General features: G+C 41.2%; 1 protein-coding gene across 1 annotated transcript in view; it reads left to right on the top strand.

The window, feature by feature from the left end:
- Window positions 1-20,639, top strand: part of PTPN13 (protein tyrosine phosphatase, non-receptor type 13) — a 165,256-nt gene extending 144,617 nt beyond the window's left edge. The window contains 8 exon segments of the mRNA XM_013979051.2: window positions 1,355-1,410; window positions 4,675-4,778; window positions 7,001-7,149; window positions 9,352-9,442; window positions 12,354-12,691; window positions 14,400-14,615; window positions 15,845-15,907; window positions 19,937-20,639. Of these exon segments, the coding sequence (XP_013834505.2) occupies window positions 1,355-1,410; window positions 4,675-4,778; window positions 7,001-7,149; window positions 9,352-9,442; window positions 12,354-12,691; window positions 14,400-14,615; window positions 15,845-15,907; window positions 19,937-20,032 (1,113 nt within the window). The 3' untranslated portion in view covers window positions 20,033-20,639.

Below are 20,845 nucleotides of genomic sequence, written 5' to 3'. Positions count from 1 at the left end.
CGTTATAGATACTTTTTAACGCTATAAAGTCTGTAACTAAAAGATCAGATAAGCAGGCAAGTAAACATGTAATTACAAGTTGCGATAAGGTCTATGGAGTCTTGTTTTTTGGGTTTTTTTTTTGTTTTTTTAAGGGCTACCAAAGAGCATAGCCGAGGAAGACCTGCTTCTAGACAGGGTGGTTAGGAAACATCCTCAGAAGGAAAAGATTCTCAGATCAAGGAAGGTGAACGTGAAAACAGGGAAGGCAGTTTTGAAAAGCTAAATGAAAGGCCTGTCCGGTCGAAGCCTAGTTAGCAAAGGGGAGAGTAAAACCAGATGGATTGTAGAGGTAGACAGAGGCCAGATAATGCAGGGTCTTGAAAGGAATTTCCCGTTTAAGATAATTTGTCCTGGTGAAGATTGAAATGTAAGATTAACCGCATAAGAATGCAACTTGCTATCTCCTTCTGATTGCAGCAAACTGCTTCTGCAGGTCTGGGGTCTCTGGGACACCACACTGGTTAAAGTGCAGGCTAATTGATCTCAGGTTCCCAGGAAGACACCTGTCACTTGGAAAATAAAAGGGCAAATGTGATACTGCTTATATTTGGAATGTAAAATATAATACAAGTAAATTTATTTACAAAACAGTAACAGAGAGTTCCTGTTAGGGCACAGTCTGACCAGGAACCATGAGGATGCAGGTTTGATCCCTGGCCTCACTCAGTGGGTTAAGGATCTGGCATTGCTGTGACTGTGGTGTAGGCCGGCGGCTACAGCTCCGGTTCGACCCCTAGCCTGGGAACCTCCATATGCTGCAGAGGTTAAAAAAAAAAAAAAAAAAAAAAAAGTTAAAAATTTAAATAAAAGGGCAAGATGATTTAACACATTGTAAATTTTAGATTTTAAAATTGAAGTAGCATTTTTTATTACTCAATGAATTTTATTAGATTTATAGTTATACAATCATATCCCAATTTTTATAGCAAAATTTAAAAAAATAAAATAAAATTGAAGTAGTATAACAACGTATGCCATGTATACACATCTAAATACTCATTGCTTTAGATTTTTGCTCTGCTTTTTCTTACCTCTATACATTCACATCCCTTATATAAGAAATGAAAAGCCAAGATGAGAGCGAGGTTGAGTAAGTGAAACCAGCAAAAAATCTTGGGCCGCTGAGATGCCTCAGCCACAGTTTGGCGTGTGTTAATCGAACGTCATGTGTGTCTTTCCAACCACACATGATGAAGGATGGACAATAACAGTGAATATAGGAAATGACAGAAAAGAAGTGAACTTTGTATATAGGATGGATTTTTTTATATATATAATGTGCTGATTTAATTTTGATTTCTCTTTACTGTAGTCCATCAAAATGAATGGCTGTGAAGAATGTTGTGAAGAAAAAGTAAAAAGTGAAAGGTAAGAAAATAACTTTTCAAATATTTATAACGATTTCATTCTTTTTTTAGAGGTGCTCTCAAAGGTCCATTTAGATGCTGCTTTTTAAATTAATGTATCTTTTCCAATAAAATGAGACTTGTTGACTAAATTACCGAACCGTGGTTGACTATTAAGAATGTTTTCACAATAGTTTTATGAGGAGGTTCTAAGTGACTTGTGACAATGTGTTATAACATTGCTCAAAAAAAGCAGTGTTTCTCTTCACCATCAGAAAAAGTACAGGAAAAGTCTAGAAAGAAATGTGCCATCAGATGTGGTGATAGTATCTTCTCCTGGCACAATTATAGGTAACTTATTTTTCCGTTTTTCTATTTTTCTGTATTCACAAATTTTATCCTTTAATAAGAAAATAAACCTAAGAAGATAAGAAACATTTTAAACCACCGCAAATGTTTTTCTTTTTGAAAAGTTCCTAATATAAAGTAAGACTTTGTAGCACTACACGACCTATCAGGAAGAGGATATATTGTTGGGCAACAAAGGGGTTGTACACGAATTTTGCTTCATATGAAGTGATAACCAAACATCTGAAGGGAGCTGCCTGCATTTTCCTGGAAAAGAAAATTGACAGTGAATTTTTTCACTAAGTTAGACAGGGGGTACATATTATTAATGTAGAAATGCATAGTTTTATACTTAAAAGATTGGCAAATATCTGGGCCAGATACCAATGATTATAAAACATAGGTGCTTTCTTGTTGGGTAGAGGAAGTGGAGGAAGGGTAAATTAATGTAATTTCTTCCAGGTGGCAGTTGAGACCACTATTATCATAATAGATTTTATTAATATGTTACTGATTCTTAGATACACTTTTTAAAAAGGTTAACATCTCTGAAATCATGAAGGGTCATACAGTTACAGTCATCAGTATTGTTTCTTTTGTTTGTTTGTTTGTTTTTGTTTTGTTTTTTTAGGGCCGCTTCCCGCGGCATATGGAGGTTCCCAGGCTAGGGGTCTAATTGAAGCTGAGGCCGCTGGCCAACACCAGAGCCACAGCAGCACTGTATCTGAGCCGTGCCTGTGACCTACACCACAGCTCACGGCAATGCCGGATCCTTAACCCACTGAGCAAGGCCAGGAATCGAACCTGAAACCTCATGGTTCCTAGTCGTTAATCACTGCGCCACGACGGAAACTCCCAATATTGTTTCTTTGTTGGAATTCCCATTGTGGCTCAGCAGGATAAGAACCAGTTACAGTCTCCAGGAGGATGCAGGTTCGATCCCTGGCCCTGCTCAGTAGGTTAAGGATTCTATGTTGCCAAAAGCTGTGGCATAAGGTCACAGATAGAGCTTGGATCCAGCCTTGCTTTGGCCGTGGCTTAGGCCTCAGCTGCAGCTTTGATTCAACCCCTAGCCTGGGAATTTCCATATGCCACAGGCAGACCCTTAAAAAAAAAAAAAAAAAAGGATAAAAATTATTTCTTTCTTAATGTAAAGAAAGTAAATAAGGGAGTTTCCTAGTGGCTCAGTGGGTAAAAGATCCAGCATTGCCACTCATGTGGTTTGGGTTACTGGTGTGGCACAGGTTTAGTCCCTGGCCTGGGAACTTCCGCAGGTGGAGGGCAAAGCCAAAAAAAAAAGTATAAGTGTATCTTACAGTGATGGGTGTCATAAGTTCAAAGAACTGTGTTGTGGTACATTCCCTGGCAATTTTATTTCTAAGAATTGGTCCCACTACCATCTGTATACAAAGAAATTTCTATAGGAACAATCACTGCAATGTTGTTTATAGTAGTAAAAATCCATGATAGACACAAAATAAAGTAGGGTATACTCATACAATGAAATAGTAGGCAGCTATTGAAAAGAATGAGAGGAGTTCCCGTCGTGGCGCAGTGGTTAACGAACTCAACTAGGAACCACGAGGTTGCGGGTTGGATCCCTGGCCTTGCTCAGTGGGTTAACGATCAGGCGTTGCCGTGAGCTGTGGTGTAGGTTGCAGACGCGGCTCGGATCCCGCGTTGCTGTGGCTCTGGCGTAAGCCAGTAGCTACAGCTCCGATTGGACCCCTAGCCTGGGAACCTCCATATGCTGAGGGAGCGGCCCAAGAAATTGCAAAAAAAAAAAAAAATAGAAAAAGAAAAGAATGAGAAAGAAGAGAATGAATGCCTGATGGAAGATCTCCAAAACATGTCTGTCCAGACAAAGTGTACCTACCAGAAGACCAAAAAGACCTTTTGGATGCAGAACTTGCAAATGACATGTTAATTGTGATGTACAGTGAGTTGGAGCAGAGGAAAATATTCACCATAAAAGCAGCATAATTGCTGCCTGTTATGTTTTGGGAGCATTAGTATATGTCTTGCTTTCATGGTATATGCTGATGTCATCACACAAATATACTCAGCTTTATTCCCCTGAATATAAGAAAGTGAAAAAATGTGTTCAGGCCTTGGTGTTATCCTTTTTCATCTCCTCTCATCACTAAACATTATTCTCCCACCAGGTGTCTCTTTTCTAGCGACCCGTCTTACCAGGGAAATGGCATCTGCTATGCACCCCTAGAAAAATGAGAGCTTGTACTGCGTTTTTTGCATTAAATGAGCGCCCAGGTACTGGAGTGTCCTTCTAGCCCCAGTTGTAGCAAAAGGCTGAAGTCCCTCAGAGGGACTTCTGGAACTAAGAGTCGTCATACTGCCACTCGTAGGCAGAGCCGCGCAGTTGCAGTCCTTCATCCTTACGAAGTGTGGAAACAAACCACCACCTTCTCCATCCCCAGGAGGACCCCGTCCCTGTAAGACTCAGCGGACAAAATTGAACCTATATGAAACAATTCTGTACCTTGGTTTAGTCTACATCTACCAATAAATTTTAAGAATTGTGGATTTGGCTTTTTTAAATCAGATAATCTTTTTTTTTTTTTTTGGCTTTTTTTTTTTTATGGCCACACCCACAGCATATGGAGGTTCCCAGGCTAGGGGTCTAGTCGGAGCTGCAGCTGCTGCCTTACGCCACAGCCACAGCCACATCAGATCCGAGAGCCATGTCTGCGACCTACACCACAGCTCACAGCAACGCCGGATCCTTAACCCACTGAGCGAGGCCAGGGATCAAACCCAGCAACCTCCTGGTTCCTAGTCCATGACGGGAACTCCAGATAATCTGTTTTTAAATGCCGTAATAATTACAGTGGAAATATGTGGTTGAAGGACATAATATTTAAATTTATTTTGGAGATCAAACTGAAGAAAATATTATAAATGTATTTTGTTGTCATAGATTAATTGAAAAGTCAGAAGAGAAGACGACTGACGACGATGAAATAACGTGGGGAAGTGATGAACTGCCGATAGAAGCAGCAGACCACAGCGATTCCAATAAAGGCAAGAAATGTATTAGCAACTTTTAAAATCAAAAAAAATGAGTGTTTCAAAATTCTAGTTTGCGGAATATATGGCTATGTTATTTCACCTTATGTCTACATTATTAGGTTCTATCCATAAAGTTAAAGCACATAGCAAACATCAACATTCATTTATACAACCAGGTATTTGCATGGTTGAGCTAAAATTCTCAGAGACTTGGAGTAAAATGTGTAAATATGTAAACACTAAATGGAAACACAGTCATAATTTTTCCATCTTGGAATAAGAAATTGAGCACATTATTTGTAGTAAAATTGGGAGAACAGTTCAAATATAGGAAATTATTTGCTTTGAACCTCAGTCTCTTTTTTTTTTTTTTTTTTTTTTTTTTTTGGTCTTTTTAGGGCTGCACCTGCAGTATATGGAGGTTCCCAGGCTAAGGGTCTAGTCAGAGCTGTAGCCGCCAGCCTACACCGCAGCTCATGGCAACGCCAGATCCTTCACCCACTGAGCAAAGCTGGGGATCGAACCCACAACTTCATGGTTCCTAGTCTGATTTGTTTCCATAGCGCCACGACAGGAGCTCCAGTGAACCTCAGTCTCATTTTTAAGACGAAGAGTCACTTATCTGTCCTCACTCTTAACTGCCTCTTTTATACTGAGCCAGTAGAGAAACAGAATTCTATCCAGTGTTTCACTTCTCTTTTTTCTTATAAGGAAATGTTATACTAATGCAATGAAAGAAAGTAGTGTTGTGATTTGAAGTCTTAGTTGATGAAAGAAAGTAAAGAAGTCAATCAAATGAACACCTTGTTTGAGGTAGACTGTTGATGCCGGTGACAGTGCTCTTATCAAATTCTGTAGCCCAGGCTCAGCTCTCCAGCCTCTGAGCTCCTGTTGCATTCACACTCAGTTCTCTAAATTTTTCGCATAACTGAATTCTGTATACACAACTAGCCTTCGTCCCAGAAGGACCTTAAGCTTCTCAAGCGCCCCCCACAGTGCCCAGCATCGCTGTTGCCTGCATAGTAGCTCCATCATCAGAATGTGCTGATAGGCTGGTCGACGTAATTAAAGCTACACTAGTGCAGACTATAGCAAGAAGTCTCTCCTACTTTTTTTCCAGGATAACAGTTGCCTTCTTTTATCAGCACTTTCTGTAGATAGAGCAGGTACTAAATTAAACACATATCTCTTCTCAGACACTGATATCCCTTGTTTGAAAAACTTCTGAAGACCCTAAGGATTTCGTTTGCATGGAGAAAACTGTCAAATGCCAGAGATAGTGGCACTGGTACCAAGGGTGGGTGGAGGGGAGAAAGTCTTTTCTCCATGTGCTTGGAAGCTAATTTAAATGCAGAGTGAAAACAGGACTTAAAACATTTTCATGAAGTCAACAGTGCCATTGGAGCAAAAAGAAACAATTTAAACACCTTTAGAAACCCCTTTAGTACATTGCAAAACAACTATAATATAAAAAGAAGAAAAGAAACTAAATGTAATTGAGAGTGAAGAGACTTAAGAACAGTCACTGTGGTGTTCAGTTGGGTAGGAGTTCCCAGAAGGTTAGGAGCCCAACACAGTGTCCATGAGGATGCGGGTTCAGTCCCTGGCCTTGCTCAATGGGTTTAAGGATCCGGTATTGCCATGGCTGTGGCATAAGCCGGCAGCTGCAGACCCCAAGCCCGAGTACTTTGATATGCCGCAGATGCGGCTGTAAAAAGAAGAAAAAAAAAAGGATTGTGAGGGCCTTGCTATAGCCAGGGTTTTGGGGAGGGGGGTTGGTTTTGTTTTTTTGGTCTTTTTGACATTTCTAGGGCTGCTCCCACAGCATGTGGAGGTTCCCAGGCTAGGGGTCCAATCGGAGCTGTAGCCGCCAGCCTGCACCACAGCCACAGCAACGCCAGATCCCAGCCACGTCTGCAACCTACACCACAGCTCACGGCAACGCCAGATCCTTAACCCACTGAGCAAGGCCAGGGATCGAACCTGCAACCTCATGGTTTCTAGTCAGATTCGTTAACCACTGAGCCACGACGGGAACTCCTAGCCAGGGTTTTTCTATGCCATTGTAGTTGTATGCTTACCTCTTAATTCTACTGTCTTGTTAATTCAAGGACTCACTTTTGTAATAAGAAAAAAAAGATGAAGTAAGAATAGGGTAAACGTAGTTCTCTCATTGGCTAAATCAGTTCTAGGGGAGATTTTCTCCTTTTAATCAATTGCCGTCTTCTTGTTAGATCATTCCTTCCTGACAGACGAGGAGCTCACCGCGCTGCCCGTCGTCAAAGTGCTTCCCTCCGGTAAATACACTGGTACTGAGTTGAAGTCAGTGATTCGAATGTTACGGGGTTTACTAGATCAAGGAATTCCATCTAAGGAGCTGGAGGTAAGAGGTTTCTGACAATGGTTTTTTTTCCTCAAAGCTTTGTGCAAGATTAGGAGAAATTTTGAAAATGCCTATTACAACTTTATTTCCAACTATAAAAGCACTGTCTCTTTATTTCTAGCAGTAAATTAATTTTTCTAATGAGAAGGCTAGTAGTATGGATTTCAAGGGATCTCTTTAGCCACTTTGGAGCTTGCTAAATCTCCCTAAAGATTAACCTCATACGTAAGGATAAAGAGCTTTGTTGTTTTTTTTTAAGTGAAGTAAGAATTCCAGCCATCCACTAAACTTCATAATTAATACACTATAGATGTGATTCATCATTAGCAACAGCTTTTCATTTAATACAGCTCCACGGATGTGCCCCCCCCCAGCCCCCATTCAAAGCAGCAGTGGTTCAGAGGCCTGGCTCCTCTGGTCTTTCTCCATCCGTTATTTACCGCGAGGCCAGAGAGTAACGTGGCATCATGGTGGTTTGGGGTCCACTCTGCCCATCTTCCTCACACCATCTGCTAACCTCCTACTTCCTAGGCTTTCCACAGCCCCTGAAGTGAAAGGAGATGACTTCTAAGGAGAACTTCTCTAATGTGCTAGATGCTTTGTATTTAATGCACAGAGTATTGAAATCCCCACTCTACAGATTTGGAAACAAGCTCACAATAGTTAGGGTATACTCTTCCTCTCCATTTGCATAAATGATTTCTTCTTCTTTGAGGTTTTAAGTTTAAATCTTTCCATCTTAGAGACCTTCCATCCCAACCCTTTATAAACCAGATGTTTATTCTTCTGTATCACAGCAGTTTGTTGATTTCTTCAAAGCATATATCACAATATTGATTGGTTTGCTTCTTTACTGCCTCTTTCTCCTAGGAAGCTGTAATCTCCACAAGAGCCCAAATCACCTCTAATACGTTCTCTAGTATATTCCCAGCACTTATTACGGTGCCTTGTATACAGTAGGCATTTTCAGTCCATAGTTGTTGATTTGGATGGATGGTTGAATTAACGAGTGAATGAAAAGTGAGAAACTGTTAGAATTTAGGACTCCCTAACCACAACTCTACCACATGGAATATTCTGTGACTCCAGAAACAATATTATTAAGAAATTTTGCTGCAGTTCATTAAATCAGATTTGTTTTCATTAAGTTGTGTTTTTTTTTTCCTAAAATGAAATCATAGACATCTTTAATCTGAAATTTAAAATTAAGGTTACCAAGTGCTGCCTCACAAAGTTAGTTAACTTCAACACGTTAAAGACATTTGCAACAGCAGAATTCCCTGGTGGTGTAGTAGCTAAGGATCCAGCATTGTCACTGCTGCGGCTCAGGTTTGATCCCTGGCCCAGGAACTTCCACATGCCACAGGTCCAGCCAAAAATTTTTGTTTTGGGGTGGGGTTTTTTTTGGTCTTTTTAGGCCTGCACCCACAGCATGTGGAAGTTCCCAGGCTAGGGGTCAAATTGGAGCTGTAGCTGCCAGCCTACACCACAGCCACAGCAACACCAGATCCGAGCCCCATCTGTGACCTACACCACAGCTCACAGCAACACCAGATCCTTCACACACTGAGTGAGGCCAGGAGTCAAACCCACATCCTTATAGATACTAGTCGGGTTCATTACCATTGAGTCACGATGGGAACTCCTCAAATTTTTTTTTTTTTTTTTTTTTTGTCTTTTTGTCTTTTTGCCTTTTCTAGGGCCACTTCTGTGGCACATGGAGGTTCCCAGGCTAGGGGTCCAATCGGAGCTGTAGCTGATGGCCTACTCCAGAGCCACAGCAACACGGGATCCAAGCTGCATCTGCAACCTACACCACAGCTCACGGCAACGCCGGATCCTTAACCCACTGAGCAAGGGCAGGGACTGAACCCACAACCTCATGATTCCTGGTCAGATTCGTTAACCACTGTGCCACGACGGGAACTCCGGAAACTCCTCAAAAATTTTTTAAAAAAATAAAAAAAAAAAGATATCTGCAGCAAAGTACTTCAATAACTGGCATATTGAATTAATATTGGGATTTTAGACTTCTTTATCTTGACAGGTCATGTCTATTTCTTAACACTCACAGTTGGCCCTGATCAGTTTTGTAACCTGCACATTTAAAGCATTTGCAGTCTTTATTGAATTTGCAGTCTGAATTACTGCTTCTCTCAACAAATTTAATTTTATTTATTTATTTTTTTTTTTTGCTTACAGAATCTTCAAGAATTGAAACCTCTGGATCAGTGTCTGATTGGACAGACTAAGGAAAATAGAAGGAAGAACCGATACAAAAACATACTTCCCTGTAAGTTCCTAATGTGGCTTCAAATCAGATGTATGTTTAATATAATTTAAACTGGTTTTTAAAAACTTAGGCACGAGTTTACCTTATCTGTCTCTCACATAAGTGTGCACCCACACACACACACACACACACCCATTCAGAGAATTACATTGGTAACAATTTCATATTTACAGTGCGAATTCTTTTAAAATTTTCTGTATATTCTGGAAGTTGAGTAGAGGAATCTTAAACATTTCTTCAGACATTCATGAATTTTTTTTTTTTGTCTTTTTGTCTTTTTAGGGCTGCACCTGCGGCATATGGAGGTTCCCAGGCTAGGGGTCCAGTCAGAGCTACAGCTGCCAGCTTATGCCAGAGCCACAGCAATGCGGGATCCGAGCCGTGTCTATGACCTACACCACAGCTCACGGCAGTGCCAGATCTTTAACCCACTGAGAGTGGCCAAGGATCGAACCTACGTCCTCACGGATGCTATTCAGGTTTGTTAACCACTGAGCCATGACGGGAACTCCAAAGACATTCATGAATTTTTTTACGTCTTTTTAAAAATACGAATTGAGGGAGTTCTCTAGTGGCCTAGCAGTTAAGGATTCAGTGTTGTCACTGCTGTTACTAGTTTCAATCCCTGGCCCAGAAATTTTCACATGCTAAAAGCATGGCCCAAAATAGCAGTTATTATTATATAAATGTGTGTGTGTGTGTAGGTACATATCTATGTATGTATAGGTGTGTGTGTGTATATATGAATTGGCTTCTAGATAAGCAGTGTCTTAGTTCCTATGTCACAGTCAAGTTATTCCACCATTTTTAGCTTAGAGAAATGTCCTTGGTACCTAATAGCTATATATGTGCATGTGGCCACCATGGCAGTGCCAAGCTGCATTGTACTTTGAATTGTTCCAGATACCAGAAGGGAAAAAAAGCAATTCTTTTTATTCATGTTTTACCCATTTCACCAATCAACATGTGATTTTTAAAAAATATATGTGAATATATGTATATAGCCAAAATATTAACATCTAGCAATTTCTTATAATAATCACAAACTATATTTATATGTACTAGCCTATTGAATTACACCATATGACACACTGACCTTGTCTTTGCCAGGAAGTCAAAATTCAAAGATAAATAACAAAGGAGTTCCAGTCGTGACTTAGCAGTAATGAACTCAACTAGTATCTATGAGGACGCGGGTTTGATCCCTGGCCTCAGATCATTGGGTTAAGGATCTGGAGTGGCAATGGTGTAGGCCAGCAGCTGCAGCTCTGATTCAGCTTCTAGCCTAGCAACCTCCATATGCCACAGTTGCAGCCCTAAAAAGACCAAAAAACAAAAAAGATAAATAATAGAAGCACTAGTGAAAAATCATGTAATAAATATTAGTGCAATTGAATTTTTTCATTCAAGGTAGAAGACCCAAAATTCATTTTGGAAAACTCCCTTTAAGAATTGAATCTTAGGGAGTTGCCTTGTGGGCAGTGATTTAAGGATCCAGCATTGTCACTACAGCAGCTTGAGTTGCTGCTCTGGCTCAGGTTCGATCCCTAGCTCAGTAACTTCTACATGCCATGGGTGCAGCCAAAAAAAAAAAAAAAAGATAGCATCTTAGGTAGGATTTCAAAAATAGAATAGATTATGGTTCAACATACAGTAGGTGGTAATTGTTTCAGGCCAAAAAAATGGCCAGATAAGTGTCTCAGAGCAGAATGGGATAAGCCCTAAATCCGTAACTACTGAGTAGATTTGTTTCCATTGACCAAGAGATAGAAGTCAGTAGTAGAAGGGCAACTGACGAGGATTTTTAAATCTATTACTAAATGTCATAATTTGGTAATCACAGAAATAAAAATGACATCTAATGTGTAAGTACATACAAATTAATTTGCTTGGATAAGATGGCTCATATATACATTTATGTTTTGACCATACGAAGTTACAGTGGCTAGAGAATAAGCTACTTTTTACTGTATTGTGTTGGTTTATTGTTTTGGCTGCTTATTTAAAAGAATATAATTTAATTAGATAAGCAAGAATTAATTGTGCCACATATATTTTTAATAAGTAATAGTTTCACTATAATACTAATTTTTGTTTTATGAAATAATTTTTGGAATTTTTATTCATATTAAATTCACTAAGTGTCATTGTTAAAATAACCGTGAAATAGCAAAAGTGTATTTCTCTAGTTAAGAAGTTCTAAATGCACTAATTAATTTTAATTTAACCATGTCTATGTGAGTAATACCTAATCTTGTCACAAACTTACTGAGTTGACATCTTTTTTTCTTTAGATTCCACATGTAAGTGATAGCATTTTTTTAACCTTTTATTATTTTTTTTCTACTGTACAGCATACGTGAATACATGAATACATTCTTTTTCTCACATTACATGTTCCATCATAAGTGAGTCGACATCTTAAATGTACCTGTACAGTGAAGAAAGTGAGCAATATGATTTGACTGTACTACAGTTAGAAAATACCCCTTTATTAAAATGTGTTTGTGACTTCATCTGTGGTTATGAGGAAATTCTCATAACTTTTTTTTTTTTTTTTTTTTTTGTCTTTTTGCCATTTCTAGAGCCGCTCCCATGGCATATGGAGGTTCCCAGGCTAGGGGTCCAATAGGAGGTGTAGCTGCCGGCCTACGCCACAGCCACAGCAACGCGGGTTCCCAGCCGCATCTTCGACCTACACCGCAGCTCACGGCAACGCCAGATCCTTAACCCACTGAGCAAGGCCAGGGATCCAACCCGCAACCTCATGGCTCCTAGTCCGATTCGTTAACCACTGAGCCACGACAGGAACTCCCGAAATTCTCTTAACTTTTGACTCACCTTGTTTCTAAGGCTCCTGTTTAAAGATGGGTGATATAGACGGCTCTGTTTTGTGGTGGGAAATTCACAGATGACGCAACAAGGGTGCCCCTGGGAGATGAAGGTGGATACATCAACGCCAGCTTCATTAAGATACCAGTGGGGAGAGAAGAGTTCGTCTACATTGCCTGCCAAGGACCTCTCCCGACAACCGTTGGAGATTTCTGGCAGATGATCTGGGAGCAGAAATCGACAGTGATAGCCATGATGACCCAAGAAGTAGAAGGGGAAAAAATCAAATGCCAGCGCTACTGGCCCAACATTCTAGGCAAAACAACCATGGTCGGCGACCGGCTTCGACTGGCTCTTGTGAGAATGCAGCAGCTGAAGGGCTTTGTAGTAAGAGCAATGACCCTAGAAGATATTCAGGTATGTGGATTACCTTGGCCCACGGTTGACTCAACACGTGTCTGAATAAAAGCCCGTGGTTTCCAGTGGTTCTTGGCTCCCACTTCAGTGGAACTAATTCCGTCTATGGTTTTTCATCTACTACAAGTTTAAATGTGGCCCTCTTCATGAATTCTTCCAGTTTCCTCCAGCAGGCACTATAGTAAAATGAAAACGAGAACCTAGGCCGTGTACAGGATCAGTCGTCATCCTCTGCTTAGTGATAGCACAGAAAGGCTCAGAAGCTGTGTACTAGAAACTGATTGTTTGAAGGTCAAACCTCTAGGTAGACTCAATCAAACTATTTCAACAATCTCTAGGAGTTCCCTAGTGGCCAAGCAGGTAAGGATCTAGTGTTATCACTGCTGTGGTGAGGCTTCAGTCCCTGGCCCAGGAACTTCATGCCGTGAGCATGGCCAAAAAAAAAAAAAAAACTGTTTAAAAATATTCCCCTATAAAGACAGCATATTTGGTAATACCTGGACAATTGTAGCATGAGTGTTTGTTATTCAGGGAATTCCTGTTGCAGCCACCCAAGCCCTGAATAAAGGCAGCTTGAATTAGGTAGGTGGGTGTACCTTAAGCAAAGCTGCTGCTGTTCCCTCACCTCCACACCCCCTCCCTTAATCTCCTTCCTCTACCCAGTAATACCATCTCAGCGTGAGTAACGTGTTTCCTGTTGGGGTTTTGATTTTGTTAAAGAAACAGGGTAATTTTACTTTCATAGAAATAAACTACATTGACTCCGTTTTATTGGTGGCATGTCAACATAGCAGGAGAATTTCCTTCAAGATTTTTTTTTTTTGGCCACACCTGCGGCATATGGAAGTTCCCAGGCCGGGGGCTGAATTGGAGCTGCACCCTACACCACAGCCACAGCAATGCCAGTTCTGAGCCTCATCTCTGACCTACACTGCAGCTTGCAGCAACACCAGATCCTTAACCCACTGAGAGAGACCAGGGATTGAACCTGCATCCTCACAGACACCCTCAGGTTCTTAACCCACTGAGCCACAGCGGAACTCCTTAGATTATTTATTTATTTACTTAATCAACATGTTTACAGAGCTTGGGCCCTGTTATGGAATCTAGGGGTTCAGCAGTTAATGATACAAAAGGAAACCCCTGATCTCATGGAGCTTACTTTCTAATGAAAAGACAGTGGCGTTATTGATGCTATGGAAACAGTCGTGAAGGAATTGAGGGAGCCGTAGGGATATCTGAGGGTAGAGAAGCATTTCAGTCAGAAAAAGCAAGTGCAAAGGCCCTGAGACCACACTACACCTAGTGTTTCTAAAGAACCACAGAGAGGTCCTTACGGCTGGAGTGACGTGGCCAGAGGAGGAGGTTAGGGCCTGATCACGTAGGGCTTTTAAGCCAATGAAATGACTGTGGCTTTTATTAGAGGTGCATTTGAAATGGGATCATTAAAACAAGGTTGTTATTCACACATTAAAATGTTGTTTTCTATTAGGGTTTCCCAAAAGTAGTTTGCTACCAATAGCGAAGTGTCGATCTAATGCCCCCCTCTTAAAGGCCCTCCGTGTATTGCTCGATGGCGTCTGTCTCCTCCACTTTTCCTTAGATCTAATCCAATGGGCACGTAAAAATTTTAAAGGACAAAATAGTATCAATTACTTGTGAGCAGCATAGTTCACCTTTACCTACTTACTCTACTGTATGATTTCAGACGGGAGAGGTGCGACATATTTCTCATCTGAATTTCACGGCCTGGCCAGACCACGACACACCTTCTCAGCCGGACGACTTGCTCACTTTCATCTCCTACATGAGACACGTTCACAGATCAGGCCCGATCATCACGCACTGCAGTGCTGGCATTGGCCGCTCGGGGACCCTGATATGCATCGATGTGGTTCTAGGATTAATCAGTCAGGATCTCGAAGTGAGTGCAAGATGTAGGCTGAACGAGCGTTTGACCAGAAATAACGATGGAGTTCAATCATGTGCGGTCATCTCCAGATTTTTTTATTTATCAGTGTATAGGAATGGCCTGATTTTCTTACTACGTAAAATTGTATTTTAGTAAACATTCAAATATTCCTAGGCCATTACCAAGCAGAAAAAATACTTCAAACATGCATTTGTTTTACTGGGTTTTTTAACCGTGAGTTCAAAGCCCCCTATGCAGTTATTACATTTTACTCTCTGCAGTCTTAGACTCGTGTGAGATAGTTATTTTGTTATCATACTTTTAGGCATAGAAATATTGAGGCACAAAATATAGCCTATTTTTGAAATGAAAAAACTTAAATTCTTTTTTTGTTATTGTTACCATAGGTGGGAAATACACTTTGTCATTTTTAACAAAATATAAACAATCTATCTCAATAATTAATCCCAATTTTAAAATTTTATTACTAAATAAACTGCTAATAAAAGTAAAATCTCACTTAAAATGTTAAACTATCTTACTATACATAATATATAATTAAAATCACTGACTCTTGAAGAATTTGTTGAAAAACAATTCTGTCTTGCTTTTCACACTGTATTAATTATATCTTCCATGATAATTTAAATAGGACCCAAAAAAAGTCTGTTTCGCTCTTGTGAAAATAAAAAGATCAGAAATTTTATTCTGGGAGTTTCCATCGTGACTCAGCAGTAACGAACCTGACTAACAACCATGAGGATAAAGGTTCAATCCTTGGCCTTGATCCGTGGGTTAGGGAACCGGCGTTGCTGTGGCTGTGGTGTAGGCTGTGGTCAGCTACGGCTCCAACTAGGCCCTCAGCCTGGGAACTTCCATATGCAATGGGTGTGGCCCTAAAAAGCAAAAAAAAAAAAAGAAAGAAAGAAAGAAAGAAACTTTATTCTGAACAGCAAAATGTAGAAAAATATTTTGCATTTTCTAATGGAAATATTAGAGATTCGTCAGGTTTCAGAGGGAAGACAATTTCTGTTGGGAATTTTCAAATAGAATAACCTTGCTAATTCTTAGAAAGATCATAAATAAATTTATCAAATGATGGCAAAGTCAGTTGACCAATTTCATTTTGTCTGGAACAGTTTCTCAAGACTGTTAGAAGGGAGGATTGGGGTGCAGACATCTGGGTGAATCTCTGGCGTTAGCGTTTGTATGTAACATGCAGATTCTCTTTCCTCCTGCAGTTTGGCATCTCTGATGTAGTGCGCTGCATGAGACTGCAAAGACACGGAATGGTTCAGACGGAGGTGAGTTTTGGCGGGTGCCTTCTAATGAGGATTTTTGTGAAAATACTCCCAGGCTCTCTCTTTATCTTTCTTTTTTTTTTTTTTTTCTTTCCATGGCTGCCCCCTCAGCATGCAGAAGTCTCCAGGCCTGGGGTCAAATTGGAGCTGTAGCCGCTGGCCTACACCACAGCCACAGCAACGCCAGATCCGAGCCGCATCTGCAACCTATAGCCACAGCTCGTGGCAACGCTGGATTCTTAACCCACTGAGCAAGGGATCGAACCTGCATCCTCATGGATGCCAGTCAGATTTGTTTCTGCTGAGCCATGACGGGAACTCCCAGGCTCTCTTTTTTAAATGTTGCCTTTTAGTTTAAAAGGCGAGGAAATGCAATATCTAAAATGAATAGATTACAGAGAATAGAGTAGCATATCTGGTGCAAAAAATGGGTGTTGCAGAAAATAGCATGTATTTAGTGGCACTCCTTTCCCATTTCTAACGTAAAAAAGAGATAGAAGGTTATGGTCTTGCTATAGAAATTTCCAGAGAGGGAATGGATTCAACAGCATTGACCAGAAGGCAGGAAGGGAGACTAAAGTTGCCTCGCTTGAATAGGAGAAGAGTTCATTTATCCTCTTTTGATCATTTTCATTTCTCTCCCCTGAAGTCAGAACTTGAGTTTTCTTACCCCCTGACCTGCAGACTCAGGTCCTTCACAGGGACTGCGTTGCTTAGAGTAAAAGTCGGCGTAGTTCCACCATCCTTTTTGTTTGTACGGAGGGAGCAGTGTGGAAGCTATTTTCATATATCTGTGAATTCATATTTCTCTATCTCTTGAAGAATATGTACGTTTACTGTCTTTAAAATTAGAATTTGCCCACTTTCCCCTTATAGCCATTTTAATTCAAATTAAGTCTTCTAATTAATCTAATTCAGAGTCTTATTTTTAGGTAAAGAAAATATTGATCTGTACAAGCAGTTCCTTAGACCTAAGAAGTTCACTGGTTCAACAGTTAATTATTAAGTGCCTGTTGGAGTCCCCGTCATGGCTCAGTGGTTAGCAAATCCGACTAGGAACCATGAGGTTGTGGGTTTGATCCCTGGTCTTGCTCAGTGGGTTGATGATCCAGCGTTGCCATGAGCTGTGGTGTAGGTCACAGATGTGGCTCGGATCCCGAGTTGCTGTGACCCTGGTGTGGACTGGCAGCTACAGCTCTGATTCGACCCTTAGCCTGAGAACCTCCATATGCCGCAGGAGCAGCCCAAGAAATGGCAAAAAGACAAACAAACAAAAAAAATTAAGTGCCTATTGTGTGCCAGGTACCCCTCTAGGTACTTGGAGCACATCAGTGCTCCAATAAATCAGATGAAGATCCCTGCTAAAATAAAAATTCTACTGGATGGTGATGAGAAAGGCAGATAATAAAGCCATTGACTAGGTAATGCCATAGGATCTTTGAAAGTGATGTTAAATTTTTCGTTTTTATTTTTTACTTTTTATCTTTTGTTTTTTGTCTTTTTGTCTTTTTAATTTTTTTAATGATACAAATGAACTTATTTACAAAACAGAAACAGACTCGCAGTCTTGGAAAACAAACTTAGGGGTACGAAAGGGGACAGACTGGGGGAAGGGTGGCTTGGGGGCTTGGGGTCAGCATGTCCGCACTATTGTACATGAAGTGGATGGTCAACGGGGACCTGTCGTGTGGCACAAGGAACACTGCTCAACAGTCTGTGATAACCAAATGGGAAACAAATATGAAACGAATGGATACGTGTATAACTGACTCACTTTGCTCTACTGCAGAAATTAACACAACACTGCATGTAAATCAACTCTCCTTCAATGAAATTTTTAAAAATGAAATAAAATATTTTAAAAAATTTTTAAAGAAAGGGGTAAATGCTTTCCGGGGGAAAGAGTAGGGTAAAGATTAGGGTGCTATCTTAAGTAGAGTGGCACCACTAAGAAAGGACCCCTTGCGCAGACATTGGAAGAACGTGGAGGGGGCGTCATGCAGGCGGCTGCGAACAAGAGCCGTCCAGGCAGACGCTCCATCCCAGGTGGGCGTGGGCCGTGTGGGTTCCAGAAGAGCCGCGGCCAGCGTCGCCGCGGGAGAGGGGCGAGAGGGGGTGACGAGGCCGGGACTTGGGCGGTGCTCTGGGTGCAGTGGAGCCGCCACGGGGCTGTGCGTGGGAACGACCACCTCAAACTCCTCCCACTTTAAAGGAGCGCTGTGGCTGCTGTGTCAAAACACGACCTGATTTGGGAACGAGGGTGCGGGGTTAGACCCAGAGAGCTTGGAGTTCCCGTCATGACTCGGCGAAAACGAATCTGACTCTCATCCATGAGAACACAGGTTCCATCCCTGGCCTTGCTCAGTGGGTTAAGGATCCTGCGTGGCTGTGGCTGGGGTGCCCGCCGGCAGCTGCAGTTCCCGTTCCACCCCTGGCCTGCGAACCTCCATGTGCCGCGGGGGTGGCCCTAAAAAGACAAACAGAAAACCTCAGCCAGCTTGGTCAGGTGGCAAGCACTGGTGACCCAGAGTAGAGTGGGTTTGGTTGTAGGAAGATGTGGTGTGAGGAGTTTGTGGCACGAGAGAAAGTCAGGGATAAATGTGGGCACGTTAACGTCAGATACGCACCCAAAGGAAGTAAAGGGTCGTCCCTCTAGGGCCCTGTTCTTCAGAGCTGTGAACATCTCAGGTGACATTCCTAACATTCTTTAGGGGTCTGTGTGTGTGTGTGTGTGTGTTCACATGCACACAACTTTTTTTTTCAGTTTTATTGAAGGATAGTTTATATACAAGGCTGTGGTAATTTCTGCTGTACAGCAAAGTGACCCAGTCATACATACACACATACCCACTCTCTCTCAGAGTCTTTCCCCCCATAGGGATTATCCCAGAATACTGTGCGGAGTTCTCTGTGCTACACAGCGTCCCCTTGGGCCGGTCATTCCACATACCTGTGCGCACACAACTGTTTTAAATGAGGTTCAACTATAGTTGTTGTTTTGTTACTTTCCACTTAGTATGTTGTGAATTTTTCTTTTTTTGTAAGCCTCATAATTCCTTTCCAAATAACAAGAAAACTCAGATCTCTGCACTATTAACTTAATAGTTAATTTCACAAAAAAGCAAATTTTTAAAAAACATTTCATTTTTCAAATCAAAAATATTATTTTCTTCCAAAATATTTAAAGATTTTTTTTTTCCCCCTTTGTGGAATATGGAGTTCCTGGGCCAGGGGTCGGATCTGAGCTGCAATTTCGACCTATGCCAGATTGTCAACCCACTGTGCCGGTCCAGGAATCAAACCTGTGTCCCAGTGCTCCAGAGACACCACCAGTCCTGTTGCACCACAGTGGGAACTCCAAAAGACAATTATTCTGTGTAGCTTCTTGGGTATTAATTTCTTGACATTTCAGGAAATCAAAATGAGTTAAGTCTAGAAGAACTTTTTTTTTTTTTTTTTTTTTTTTTTGGTCTTTTGTCTTTTTTTTGTCTTTTGTTGTTGTTGTTGTTGTTGCTATTTCTTGGGCCGCTCCCGCGGCATATGGAGGTTCCCAGGCTAGGGGTTGAATCGGAGCTGTAGCCACCGGCCTACGCCAGAGCCACAGCAAACACAGGATCCGAGCCGCGTCTGCAACCTACACCACAGCTCACGGCAACGCTGGATCATTAACCCACTGAGCAAGGGCAGGGACCGAACCCGCAACCTCATGGTTCCTAGTCGGATTCGTTAACCACTGCGCTACGACGGGAACTCCATCTAGAAGAACTTTTGTAGCAAGTTTATTTTTCCATTATAAAAGCAAATCATAAATATCACCAAGGCACAAAAAATAGAAGTGACCCACTAATCAGAGAGCAATTCAGTTGGCACTCACCCCCACAGCCCCAAGGCTTTTTCCCTCCTCATTTCACTTCCAGTAGTGGCGAAGCTAAATGTGTGTGTGTGTGTGTGTGTGTGTGTGTGTGTAATCACATTACACATCTAAAATCTTCTTTCTCTTTTTCCTTTTTTTTTTTTTCTTTTTGGCTATAGGATCAATATATTTTCTGCTATCAAGTCATCCTTTATGTCCTGACACGTCTTCAAGCTGAGGAAGAGCAAAAAGAGCAGCCCCTGCCTGTGCAGTGACGTGAAAAGAACAGGCTTCCAGATGTCTGTCCGTTTCAGTCCTCACTCCCAGCAGACGCGCCTGTTCTCTGTTTAAAATAAAGATCCCAGGGCAGCAAGTTCACACAATATCCTTAGGCTTATTCTCCTCTACCTTAGAGGGGCCATTCGCAATAGCAATAAACAATGGTGAAATGCTGTATTTTTACAGCTACTTTAACCTGTGAGAACAAAGATTTTTTTAACACTAACTGAATAACGCAGATCTTAGGGATGATTGAGGCAGCATTTGATTATAGTCGACGCTGTTACAGGGACACATCGAGTCTATTTTTAATGCACCAATCTTGTTTATAGCAAAATTATTTTCCAGTATTTTAATAAACTAGAGTTATTTTATAGGGGATACTTGAAACCAGTATTTAAGCTTTAAACGACGGTAATACTGGCATAGAAAAAAAGTAGCAAACGTTTACTGTATCAATTTCTAATGTTTACTATCTAGAACTTCCTGTAATATATTTATATACTTTTTCATGAAAATGGAGATATCAAATGTTTGTAACTGCATTGTCTGTTATACATCATCTCACTTTGTAAATAAAAATACACCTTAAAACATAAACAAGCCGAAAGTGTGTGCAGACAAGCCAGACATTTTCAGTTTGCTTTTTCTGTTTTATTTTGTTTTTGGCTTCTTAGGGCCATACCCTCAGCATATGGAAATTCCCAGGCTAGGGGCCCAATCGGAGCTGCAACTGCCAGCCTGCACCACAGCCACAGCAACACAGGATTGGAGCCTCATCTGTGACCTACACCACAGCTCACGGCAAC

The sequence above is a fragment of the Sus scrofa genome, chromosome 8 (genome assembly GCF_000003025.6).
Source record: "Sus scrofa isolate TJ Tabasco breed Duroc chromosome 8, Sscrofa11.1, whole genome shotgun sequence".
Classification (NCBI taxonomy): Eukaryota; Metazoa; Chordata; class Mammalia; order Artiodactyla; family Suidae; genus Sus; species Sus scrofa.
Note: the sequence above shows the minus strand (reverse complement) of the source record. Positions and strands in the feature narration are given on the sequence as shown.